Source organism: Strix aluco, chromosome 1, assembly GCF_031877795.1.
Source record: "Strix aluco isolate bStrAlu1 chromosome 1, bStrAlu1.hap1, whole genome shotgun sequence".
Classification (NCBI taxonomy): domain Eukaryota; kingdom Metazoa; phylum Chordata; class Aves; order Strigiformes; family Strigidae; genus Strix; species Strix aluco.
The window spans coordinates 111177756-111191187 of NC_133931.1; the positions used below are offsets into that span (position 1 = coordinate 111177756).

A 13432-nucleotide genomic window follows, 5' to 3' on the forward strand; every position below is an offset into this window, starting at 1 on the left:
CTTGCCTTCACCTCTTCAATCATTTCATTGCCTCTCTTCTCCTCCCCTACTATCTGCATAATCAGATGATATGGCCCGTTAGAGCAAGCAGGATGGGTGTGACTGGCAAAAACAGTACTTATGACTGCAAAGATTACAATCAACTTCTTATCCACAGTAGTGGGAAGCTGCATAACGAAACACAAAACCAACACGTTAACACAGATTCTGAGATATACCAAGGTATGTGATACAGGGGCTCTTCAAAAAGCCAGGCAGTGTCTCACTAGAGCTTATTATCTTGGGTTCAGTTTAGCCCTAATGAATCAGAGCTACTTCCTAAGGAGTCACTTAGGTTCCTCTAGCTTTTTCTGCCTGGAGACAGCTCAAGTGTTTCTGCACCCACGACACAGGTCAAGATAGTTAAAAGTCGACTGCACTAATAAATTAAAATAAATTAATTCATCCAATAACCGAAATAATTAAAATTCACTGCCAGAAACAATCTGCAAATATTTAGTAAATTACTCTTATCAAGTATTTCAGAACATAAGATACCTCCAAAAAGTCCTCTGAAGTTCAGATATTGCCAGATACATATACATACATACTTATACAGACACAAAAACTGGCCTTTGTCAATTGTATAAATACAGAACATTTTCCTATCAAGTTAAGAGTCAATACAAGGTATAGATTGGAATTACTAACCAGCAATTGACAGCATACTAAGAACAGGAGTACTGCTGAGCAGCAACATTTGGAAATGTATTTTGATACTTTCCATTTAGAGGACTAAAAATTATTTTAAACAGAACAGTGAAAAAAATCTAAAATCAACTATTAGCAGTACAATAGTTCAGAATTCCATACTGCTAATTTTTTTTTTAATTATACAGAAAAAAAGTGCTAAAACAAACAAGCAACATGCAATCATAAATTACTGTATCTTACCAGGTCTATATGGTTTTCGCTTCCTTTTTTTAATCCCATCAGCTCCCTCTGCCACTTTGGTATCATCATCCACAGCTTCTCGTTCTGGGCTGGAATCTGATTTTCCATCACAATCCATAAGATCTCCTTCTGCAGAAAAGAGGCAATGGTAACTTTAACTGGAAAAGGGAAAGAAGACATTTTTCCAAAATTTCTACATCTGACTGATTCCTGAAAAACTGAATGAGAATGACAGAATTTTCAAAAGGGTGATAGATACTCATACTCACTAAACACTTTTGGGAAACCCACCCTATCTGTACACAAAGACCCAGTATATACATACATTTCCTGCGAGATGATGTATACACAAAACCAGAGAACGAATGTTCTATTACTATCTGTGAATCTGAGAAATTTTTTTGGCGCCCCTTTCAGAAGCCTGTGCTATCACATTTTCTAAGTGTCTGAGCAATTTCTAGCCATACATCAAGGAATACAGATACAATTTGTCATGCAAGATATACTTTGTTTTGTTTACTGTCCGCCTAGGTTTTGTTTGGTAGGCCTTTTATTTACTGAGAAGACAGACTGAAAAAACTGCAGCCTGCACTTGGAAGGTAATGTTTAATGACTCTTAGTTTAGAGGGTTCTTGACTTGAAGCGGTGTCACTGACTGAAAGCTGACTTATCTATGAAGACAAATTTGACTTATATAATAGAAAACTCAGCCCAAAGGAATTACTCAGCCTTGAAGATGAAGACTGTAATTTTGAGTTAGAGTTTATATTCTATGGGAAAGCAGGGTAGAAACAGATGTAAAGTATGATGGCATTAAAAAGCCTTTGGTGTTGAAGAGAGAGGGAGTTAATTCTGTTTCTGGTATCCCCAAAATGTCAGTATCATAATGACCTCACATCTTCATTTTACTGTGAAGCTTTTGAAATGTTGAATATAGTCTTGCCCCTGAAAAGATACCGGAATTCTCATTCCCTGCTTCGGATTTAAGTGTATAATTCTATATGGTCTAAAACCACATACAGTTGTAAGAGAAATATTGTTAGAACAGACAGAGAAATACCACGTCTGCTGTGGTAGAACTACAACCCTTGCTCTTCCACAGGCTGGGTCACGGACCAGGCCTTCCCATCAATGAAGACTTTTCTGAGTTCTACCAACAAAAAAGCAGTTCTACTGCTTGGCAAAAGCAGTCCCCACTGACGGCCACAGCCAATTCCCTCCTCCCCTTAAAAGCATGGGCGAGCCTCTTTGCAATGTGCCCACTTCTGGCAAGAAGAGAAACCTGCTTGAGTACTAACATGTCCTGCTACACAAAGTGGTATGCCGAATGCTAAATCCCACAGTTGTCCTTTCTATTCAGTTACAAAGCTTAGATCTAACAATAGTTGCAGAAGAGCTACATTAAGTCTACCAAAGCTGAAGCTCCTGAAGCAAGCTGAACTTTCAAGTAGGCTTTAAAATGTGGAACACTTGATGAAATGCCTAACCTGATGAAAGCCTACAGATGAGATGGTAACAAAATTACCACAAGCTCAGTTTTCTCAGATACAGTCTCTTTTTTCCACCTGGAACTTCAGAGTTGAAGTAAGAGTTATTCCTCTTTGCCTGGAATTACTACACTATGTTGCTCCAATCAAAGCCGTGCCACAGCTTTATTCATCCTGATGCTCATACAAAAACTTCAGACATTCAGAGAGCAGGCACTGATCCACTCTACAGAGCACATGTAGAGCTTCCAGGAAATCCAGCCAATCTATGATGTACATGCTGTGCTGTTAACGTCACACGTATGAATGTGCTCTAACTCTCAAAAAGGCAACGAAAGGTGATCAGAAGTGAAGCTTTGGCTCTCCCTTTCATACTCTGCTATTACATTTGTATATCTTGTTATCTAGTTGAAAAGGGATACCTATAAAACCCACAGGCAGATACTGAAGTTAGACAAAGTTATATAGAAAACAGGCACACATCTGTAAAAGTAAAGATGATTAACCACTGAAAAAGAACAGGGGAAGTGGTTAATTCTCTATCTTGATGCCTTCAAACCAAAATCAAAGGATTTTTTGCTTTCAGCAACCCACCTGATGGACTACATCAAAAGCTTTTTTGCTTTCAACAACCCATCTGATGGACTACATAAAAGTATGAGATGAAATTTAAGAGTCAGTGTAATCTAGGATAATGTACCAAACCCTGTGAAAATTGAAGAAAATGAAAGAAAAACAACTAGTTAAGTAGTTTTCAAGGTTATAAACAAATAAAGGGAAGCTATTATAAAACAAATACTCTTCTAGTCAACAGCAGAAGGTAAGAATGTCCTAATCAATGGGAGCAATACCTAAGCAACAAGTTAACACTGCACTGATGGTTGAACTACCCAGTTATCTCGAGTACACTCTGTATCTAAAAAAAGCATCTTATGAAATTTAATCTGATTAACAACGAGGCAATGTTGCATGAACCGAAAGCACTTTAGATTGTGGTGGGGTGCCTGTGTTCCTCTATTCCTCCCCCCTGCATGACTCATGTAATGACTTTCACACCTGTCATTTAAGTAAGCCCTTCTCCAGGTCACAGCTTAACACCTATTCTACCAACACACTTATCAGGATGTACAGCCAGACCATGGCAAAGAGGACAGGAGAACGGTACTGCACCATGCTGGCTGCTGTTTCTAGTGTTGAAGAGTGGGGATTTGAACAGTGGGGCTGGCTGCTCCTACGTGCTTTTCCCACTCTCATCTCCCACCTTTGGTCTCCTCTGTCTGGGACTGCTGTGCTTGCTCAGCTGTGAGGGAAGCAGATGAGACAAGTATTGGTGGCCCTGGGATGCACAGATCTTTTCTCCATGTCTAGACTTGTGGTGGAAGGAGCTTTCCCAAAGGCTTTTACCACTGACTGAAATGTCATCCCCATACACAGGAATGTGTTTAGGTTGACAAGTGTTAGCCCAGATCCCTTCATTTCTCATCTGCCTTGGAGGCCACAAAAACACTGTTAAATCTTCCCCTCCCTACAAGGATACCTCCATCCTGGAACCTGAAATCCTTTGGTAGGACTCTACATACAGCATCACCTACTTGAACTAGAGCAATACCCAGAATTCCCTCCCAAACTCAAATTCTATTTGGAGATGAGGACAAACAAAATGTTCATTTTGTCTATGGAAATACAGGGAAAATTTTTTTTTTTTCCCCTCAGACCCTCAGGTCATCCCACATTATTTATTTCAGAAAGAGACATACTCTTAGCAAAGAGCTTTCTACTCCACTTTCCTGTTTGTTTTAAATACGAGCTTTACATTGATTTAGATGTCGCTTTGCTGAGCCAACATTACCACTTTCAAACAGCGTTTGTACTAAGTTTGAGAGCCTCAAAATACACTTGAACTCAGTGAGTACACAGTATTTCCTAAAGGTAACCCAAGGATTAGACAAAAAAGACAACTACTACTTCCAGTGTTGCCAGCCTTAGAAAGGTGAGCTTCCTATAGGATGGATGACCCATAAACAGAACAGCAAGAAAAATCCCTGAAATGGACAACAATGAGCCAGGACTACTGTTTCAAATAACCTCCATAAAGCATTCAGTACAGAACATACAAGTGTCAGTATAATAAAAAACTCCCAGGGATATTTGCAATGCACACATGTACTGCAACACTCCAAGATATGAGACACGCCAAAAGTAGACTGCTACCTCTACTGTCATCCATCTCCCCATCTCTTGAGTGTTCTGACTGGGCATCTGGGGGTGTCTGAAGCACAGCCACACTGTTCTGATTTATAATCTTCAGTTTAAGCTTTGGTTTCGTCCGTTTTCTTCTTGGTACTGTAACAGTTAGGCTCTGTAACTGAGACATGCCGGATTCTGTCAAGCAGACTCCATCCTGGGTGTATGTCTTCGGTGGGTCTATAAAAGTTAAATGAATCATAACAGCAATATAAAACTCTTTAATTTACAGGTCTTAGCTTTTTAGGAATAGTTCATAATCCACATGTATGGAGTTGATCCATGAGTGAGAGAATTGGTATAAATAAAACAGAGATATCTGATACTGTCTTACACATTGCAGTTACAGCTTTATATTTTAGAGTCTGATGTCAAATGCACCAACTATCCATTATATTGTTACAAAACAACTTACATCAAGGACTCATTAGAAAGAATGACTTGATTATGAAACTTGGTGCCTTGCAGGGTATTTCTGTATCCCTGGCAGTCACAGAAAACTGTGCAAGTCTTACTTTGGGTCCCTGTTGCTTATCAGTCAAGACCCTCATCCAGCCCTCAGCACTGCACCATAATCTTATTAAGGACCTTAAGCCTCCTCCCAGAACTCTTGGTAACTCAGGCAAGTTACTAGTCCTATTTTATAGGCAGACAAAACCCAAGTTATATCAAGTGAGCTGCTCAAGATCAGATTGGAAATCATGGGTAGAAGTCACGTCTCCCAAGACCTGCACGACTGTTTCCTCCTCAAGCTGTTATATGACCATTGAGTCTATCAATAAACTCTTAACACTCCTTAACTCACCATGTAGAAAAGCACTGTCACCTGTGCTAGGGCCCTGTAAGTGGAGGTCTGGGAACTTTCAGGGAATTACCAAATAATGTAGAGGCTGCAACGATGCTTCAGCTCTTTGGAGCCAATTAAATAATGATTTGGTAACACAGTTTTTGAAAGCATATAAACATCATAACACTTGTTCCCTTTTACCAAAAATATTTTCTCATGTAACATCTCACACCTCAAAACACAGCTAGTTCTGAATGCAATTCTCCTCCCAGATGACTGTTTTCTTACACTGCACTATAAAAGCATTTGTTTTTAAAAAAAAAAAAAAAAAATCGCATACTCTTTTTCAGATTGAAGATTTGAGGGGAGAACCTTCTCTCAGAACTACATTTGTGTGGTATCAAACGGAAAAAAAAATCTGTCATGATGGAAGCTGTCCTAACATGATGGAAGCTGTTAGGTACTATCATTACAAAAACTGACTTGTGAGTACGCTTGTCAAGATTATATATGTGTTCACATATTATTATATGCGTTCCTAGCACAAACCAGACAAATACAGAAAAGCTCTGTCCTCCTACAGCTTGAGTCTGTAAACATTTGTGTACGTGCTTGACTCAGCCCTACTGTGTTATCACCACTAGTATTAAGGCAAGCAACTAAATCTGCAACATCAAAGCATAATTTAAAGTAATTATTATAGTGCAGGTATGGCAGGCAAAAGAGAAGAAAGAAGAGAGAATGAGAAAAAAAAAAGCATGCTGTGGTAACTGAAAGATAGTTAATGCTGTGTGTTATAAAATCATAGAAAAAGGAGTTTTTTGTCTCATGTAAAAATGTACCCTTAAAATACGCTAAATGATCAAAGATTAAGCATTTACATTCTTTACCTAGTTCTTTTGATTTTGAAATAATCTGAGCTCCAACTGATGAATCACAACAGTCCAAAGAAGGCACTGAAAAATATAAGGAAAATCATTTCAACTTTTAAGAATAGTGACTTGATTTAAACTGAAACTATCAAATTAATTTTCCTTCAAACAGTTCTGTTAAACTCCCTAATTTATACTGTTGGCAACATTCACTAGCACCTTCAAAATAAAGTGCTTTTCAGCGTCACAGAGGATGTGACTACAAAACAAGCCTGATACAAACTGAAGTTCTCCAACTTCCTAGAGCCAAGAATGGCATTGGAATGGCGCTGAACTCGATGGTAAATGACCTCCTTCTACTGGACCAAGGGCAAATGAATACACTGGATCTACTGCCCTGGACAATAACCTCTCCACTAGTCACAATGTCCAGGTATTGCTGACCTAAGCATGAAAAATGGGAGGCCTTTGTGAACTGGGTATCGTCCACTGCCGTATTTCCCCAAGGAGGGGCAGGCACACTCCAACAGCTTTGCACACAAGATTCTGGCTGTGTCTGTGCTGTCAGGTCTCTTGTACAACACCTATGAGAAGGCTGATGTATCTGAGAAGAGATGATACATGACTGGTTTAAGTTAGATAGAGTAATTTTTATTCCAGATAAGAATATTGATACATGGAATAGCAGAAATTCAATTTTAAAACTACAGCTTGTGCACTTCAGAGAAGTACTGGAACAGTGTGACGGAACAAATAATGATCAGTATGTCCTACAACACTAGGCTACTGTTGCTGTGGGTAGAAATGCTCTTCCCATCTGCCTTAACTACAACAAATGCAATCATGCTTCACTAACCTGTGATGTACAGACTAGACTTTTAATATTAGTAGTGACTTTGCAGAGATTATGTAGACAGAGCAAGTAAAGTGAAAATTAGAAGCTTCTATCTCGCAAACACTGAGAACTAGAATCAGAAAATCTGTTAGTTTGGCACGGTTAGCATCACCATATAGGCAAGTTTATCCACGCTTTTTAATTTTTTTACCTAGAAAGCTTACCCACGCTGAATTTAAGACTCAGACAAACATCTGGAGTATTTACTTTGCATCTGCCACACAAGATGAAACCACTGAGGCAAAGCACCTGTGGGAGGTTCAGTGTTTCTCAGACATGTCAGCCTACTGCACGTGTGCTGCTGCTGTCCATCTCTCATACAATATGGGAGTCGGGGGCAAGACTAGGAAAAGCATAAAAGCTTCCAAGTAACAAATTGTTTGCTAAATACAATAATGAATATGAAATCTAGAGGATGCTTTCTAAGCATATAAAAATTTAAGGAAAGTGAAAGCCTGTCTTCCAAAACTATAGTCCTTTAAAAGTTTTACGTAAGGTCTAACTAAAGTATATGATATAACCTACAGAAAACCAGTATTCCATGAAATTAGTAAAGGAAAGAAATCTATGAGAATTACTGAAAAGCTGATATACAAGAGTGGAAGGAAAAGACAGGGAAGAAAATAACTGAAAATGAGATTTTTGAAAGAGACGCTGAGCTGGAGGGAAACAAAAAAATATGGGACAAGTGGCAAGATGGATGATACTCAAAAAGCACTGAATTGAAACAACAGAAAAAATGCAGATTGTAAGATATACTCAAAGTGGAGTAAGATGTCAGCTGTTCATTTAATTGCTTATAATTTACAAGATGTTTTAAGACAGAGATAACAATTATTGAATTGGAATCTAAGGTGAACAAAAAATTCAGAAAGACAGCTTTGAATGGGAATTTGAAATCCTTATTTAGAAGTCAAAACCACAGAACGTTCTTCAGGTCTGGGTCAGATTGTGAACGATTTTAGCTTTGGAGACTGAATAGAGTTGAAATAGTCAAATAAACAAGCTGATAGGGACAAAGGTAAGGCCTTCAGAGACCAACTCACAAAAGCTGCACAAACAAACAGTGTTTGAAGACAGTATTAAACAGACTTCCAGAAAACGAGCTAATTAAGAGTGCAGATTAAGGATTAAAATCAATAAAATGGATAACAGAGAAACACAATACTGTCAGAGAAAGACTGTTCAAGGGGAAAAAAAATTAAAGAACGAACAAAAAAGTGATTTCCAAGGCACTTAGCTGAAGTTTAACCAAAATTATTACGCTTATTTGCAAAAGGGTTTAAATATGCTAAATACTGTACGGCATTTAGTAGCTTCAGTTGAAAACAAATAGGTGCACAGAATACAATATGATGAGAAGCAGCACAGTTTCAAAAAGAAAGGGGGCTGCCATTTGTAAGGCTGTAATAGGAAAGAACAATTCTAGAAGAAATGAATCAGCGTAAGGGACAGAGCGAAATGGTTCATGCAGAAACACAACACTAACAGAGCACTACTGGATGCCGGCATAACTATGTGCATAACACAGGGATTTCTTTGTAAACAGAGTAACTTAGAAGAACGTAAGAGCTGACGTAACAAACGTGCCAAATAATAAAAAAATTCAAAAGTTAGTTTTTTAACATACAGTATTATGTGCTTTTGTACCCTTTATTTGTAAAGCATGTAGAATTAAGTTTCAGAATGAAGAAAAATTTAATTCAGTTTCACGAAAATTGTGCAACAGAGGCTCCCAGCCTTAATATGCGTATCACTGGCAGTATCAAGCATCTCCGAATTAGTAAGTGATACAAACTCCTCCCTGCCTCTGTGAGCATGCTTACTTGAGCCACAGGAGGAATACATGCACGCCGGCAGCTACCAAAAACTGTTACCAAAATCAGTTGTAACTAGCTAAAGAAAATCAGGCAGAGCTGGTCCCTTTGCCTCCTGCAGAAAAAGAAAACAACATCAAGGGAGGAAGAAGATGGAGTATGTGCATGGAGAGAGGATGGGAGTAAGTGAGGAAGGGATGAAATTTGCAGATGTGGCATATGACATACAAGGGCAAATGAGAGAAAGGCAGAAGTGATGGGTAGATGGTTGAGAATTTCTTGTCTAGGAGTGATTATAGATGAGAGATGCACATAATTCTCCTGAATGTGCAGGAATTACAGCACAGAAGAAAAGCTGCTGCTACCTAGAGCAGCTGCTAGTACCCAGTCATGATAATACTCAAGCAATCTAAATTAGAAAAAAATTTCTACAAGGCACAGCAATACGCTGGGGGACATATGTTATAACTTGAGACCATACTAAAAGGAACCTGATGAAACACTGATCAGAGATGATTATTTCAGAAGAATCTAGCAATGAAGGTTTATGGTATACTGCTTTGGAGCAAATCTTACATAAATATCAAAAGCCAGAATGTGGTATGTTCAAGAGGAAAAAACTATTGTTTCTGTTTCCTGAAGAAGGTGACTTTGTGAGATTATCAGATTAGATGACATATGGAAAAGCCCTTACAAATTTAAAAGTTTCCATTTTCTGAAGCAAGAAAAACGGAAGCTCTTTCTCAATACCTACATGTTAGAAGCACTCACTCTTTACCTACAGTAAACTTGCAACATATTAGTAATTTACTAGGTTGAGGGGCTCTTGCTTCTTCTAGAAAGTAAGTAGTTAAAAAGCTTGTAATAATATTTGTAACACATCTGTGATACATCAAATGGAAAGAGCAAGAACCATCCCAGTAAGAATCCCACAATATGGTACATTTTAAGAAGCTTTCTACTGTTAACTAGTATTTTTTCTCTAAGTTTATCAAATGCTAATTGTTCTCATTTTGAAACAAAAAGATCATAGAAAATTTTCAAAGGAGTTGTAGAAGAATTAATGAAAGACCAAAACATTTCATATAAAAGTACATGCAAGTATTTTTATGAACATGCATCAAATTCAGACATGCAACTGTGCAAATGTACACATGTTAAAGAGGTATTATATATACTGAGTCAAAACATAAAAGAATAAGCAAAGAAACTTGTCTTATAAAAAAAGGTGAAAAAAACCCTACGAAGAAAGCTTGGGAACTCCCTAACAGGTCTTGCAGGAGTAGTTCCTATTCCTCAGAAGACAAACCTAAGCAACACAACTTCACGAAGGTGCGTAGGAAGGACTAACTCAGGGGCCAGCTTATGCCTGGAAGTAAAACATCTCTGATACCATTTTCTGAAGCTGTTCTGTCTCACATATTATGGGTTTTAATTATCTCTAAAAGGTAGCTCTGCCAGCTTAAAAGAGAAAGGGAATATTTCTTACTTGGACCTTTTTAAGCGTCCAAAGCTTATTATCAAAATAAACAAAAATCCATGTTGTATCTGCAAGTTCCTTGGTTTTCCCATTTACAAAACCTCTTTTGAATTTTTGAAAGCAGATCTCAAAAATGAAGTGACTTGTAGAAATACATAAGCATAAGTCATTCTTCGCATATTGATAAAAGTATTACACAACCATGTGTAGTTGACAAGGGAGTATATAAACCTCCAAGGTCACGTCAGTTACAATTACTACCACACTATTTTGAGGACATGCCAGTGTAAAGGCACATTAGGTGAACTTTTCTTGGCAGACCTCTTGAACATGTCTCACAATATCTTCAATCTTGATCAGGAAAGCCAATCTTACTGACATCTTGGTGGATACGAATATTTCTTGAAACATTTGCTTAGTTCTTATACCTTCCTCCTACCACACTCTCATGATACCCCAGTAAAGGGCTAATGTGAACACTTTAACATGCTATTACCTACAAATGGGTATAGGTGTCAATGCTCTGTTAAAGTAGCAGACTGAAGCAGAAACTCCCCTGAGCTGACATGCACAGAAAACAGACCTGGGATACCACCCTTGTAGCAAGACCATAAATCATGTCATAAGCCAATCTAATTGCTGACAGGCCACTCACAGTAGCATTAACCAGTACCATCCCCCAGAACCAGATGCTGTAGCTGTGCTTAAAGACAAAAACTGCAGTAACCGCAGCTCCTGAAGTACCACTGCTACAGAACTGTAATTCAGACTAATGAGGAAGTTGGTATATATATATTCACTGATAACATGAATGGAGAAGAGCAGAGTTCAGCAGAAAGAACTACAAATTTTAACTAAAAAGAGTGGTGACTCCGGAGTGGTGACTGCAGCTAGGGAGGGTAGAACTGGTCTTAAATACTGGAAGAGCTGAGGGAGTGGCATTAATAAAACATGAGGGAGGAGGGAAAAATGCTTATATGGACTGTTGTTACAGCTACTGCTGCTTCAGAGAGCCTCCAAGTACCGAAATATAGATGTTTTTCTGCTTAGAATTTATTTTCAGATTCTTTTGAAGTTAATAACCTTAGAGAACTGGGCTTTCTTCCTTTCACTTGACAAAGTGAGATCCCTTTTACCCTTACAATACCAAACGCTTTTAGTCATTTTACCAAACTATCTTCAATAAATCTATCCAGAATTCCCCCTGCTAGGTTTTCTTTGGCCTTGCCACCAATCGCTAGAGGGTGTGAAAGAGCTGAGGATACTTCCAGAAGGGACCTTAAAATAAACATGAAAAAACTCACTTCTGCCATGAGCCAAATCTCCACCAGAGAAAAGAACCGTAACACATTCCCAAACCTATTTATTGCAGTGTGCAATCCTGCCATTGGTTTCCATTGTCTTCTTACCGTTTGTTGGTGGTATGTATGGCCTACAAATGGTACAGTCAAAACCCATATCAGCTATGTTTTCCACTTCCTCCTCTGTGTTTAAGTTCTGACAGATTGCATGCATCCATCTAGAAATTAAGTGGGGGAAAAAATACAATTTAAAGGAAATATGTGGTGTTTTAGGAGACCCAAATATCAGTATATGGTCCAAGTAAATGTGAAATACTTGTTTAAATTCTTTTAGGGAGAAATGATGACTCAATCAGGTTCTCCATACACAGCATTCCCCTACAGTGGTGTGTGTTAAATACTGTATATACAGTATCAGATTACCTATTTCCCTTCACAGGAAGGAACTCTATAAAACAATGTCCTGGAAGCAAATATGTATTCGTATTATAAATTTCTCCCTATATTGCAACCATTTTAACTACTTACTTGATACAATTATCTAGATTTAGCCTCACGACAATGGTTTTGCAAGGTAAATTAGTTTTATTTTTACAGAGGGGGAAAATGAGGCACAGAGTGATTAATTAATTTGGCCAGAGTCGTATAGTCTGTGGTACAACTAGGAATGAACTAATAAGAGACTTCTGAGACTCAATCCAGTGCTCTTTACCACAAGACCATTGCCTTCATCTTTACGCTTTTATATTAGTGGAAAAAAATTAAAATATGCCTTAAACAGGAAAAACCTGTAAAATATTAGAAATCCTTACCGATCACATTGTCTACACTGAATTATAAGCTCTTCATCTCTGTAAGTGCGATAGCAGATTGGGCAGGTAGACAAACTTGCGCAGGGAGCACACTGTGTGTAATTATTTTGCCATTCACATCTTAAACCTGGAGAAGTTGCTCCACAGTGTCTGCACCAAACACACCTGCAGAACAGACAAAATGATCTATTACTTTCAGTTCACAGGAAGATTATTTTGTGGCTTTAAAATCCTTCTACTTAGAACTGGGTGAGTAATTAAGTTTTAGATCACTAACCACTGGGGGCAGAGGGGGATTAATTTCAAGTCAAATAATATTTTAATTGAATGAAAATGGTATTGTTTAGATTTTGAACATTACCAACATTTTTTATACTTTTTTAAAGAGCATTCCTATGTAAGAATTCCCTTCAATCTGCAGAAACAGGCAGATGGGTGTTTGTAACATCTCAACAGGTCAAAGGAGTTCCTGCTTCCAGTTGCCATTCACTTCAACATATGGAGACTTAACAATATGAGAGGTCTAGCCTGTTTGTGTTTCACCCAGGTAAAATGGATGGTTTTCAGAATGTTTTATTTTGAGAACAATTTGGTTAAGCACCCATTCATTTTTGCGACTGAATGCTGGAATGAACGTTAAGTTGGATTTTTCTTTTTTTTTTTCTTTGCTAAGAGTTCAAAAGAAAAATTTTGTCCACCTCTACTTACATGGGTTTTGGCATGAAGAAACAGTATTAAGACCAGATAACAGTTTCCCTATTAAATTGATAATAGAATGAAACAATTCAAAAGTATTTTGTTTGC

The 13432-nt window shown here is 38.0% G+C and overlaps 1 protein-coding gene across 14 annotated transcripts in view; it reads right to left on the reverse strand.

Moving 5' to 3' along the window:
- The window catches only part of KMT2C (lysine methyltransferase 2C), a 201040-nt gene that overhangs the window by 53710 nt on the left and 133898 nt on the right, over positions 1–13432 (reverse strand). For 12 of the 14 annotated variants that reach the window (XM_074831339.1, XM_074831228.1, XM_074831239.1 and 9 more), the window contains 5 exons: positions 12629–12793; positions 11925–12034; positions 6342–6407; positions 4632–4844; positions 934–1062 (listed from right to left, as the gene is read on the reverse strand). In XM_074831339.1, the coding sequence (XP_074687440.1) occupies positions 934–1062; positions 4632–4844; positions 6342–6407; positions 11925–12034; positions 12629–12793 (683 nt within the window). The remainder of the gene's footprint in view (positions 1–933; positions 1063–4631; positions 4845–6341; positions 6408–11924; positions 12035–12628; positions 12794–13432) is intronic. The other 2 variants (XM_074831273.1, XM_074831314.1) reach the window with 2 other exon arrangements.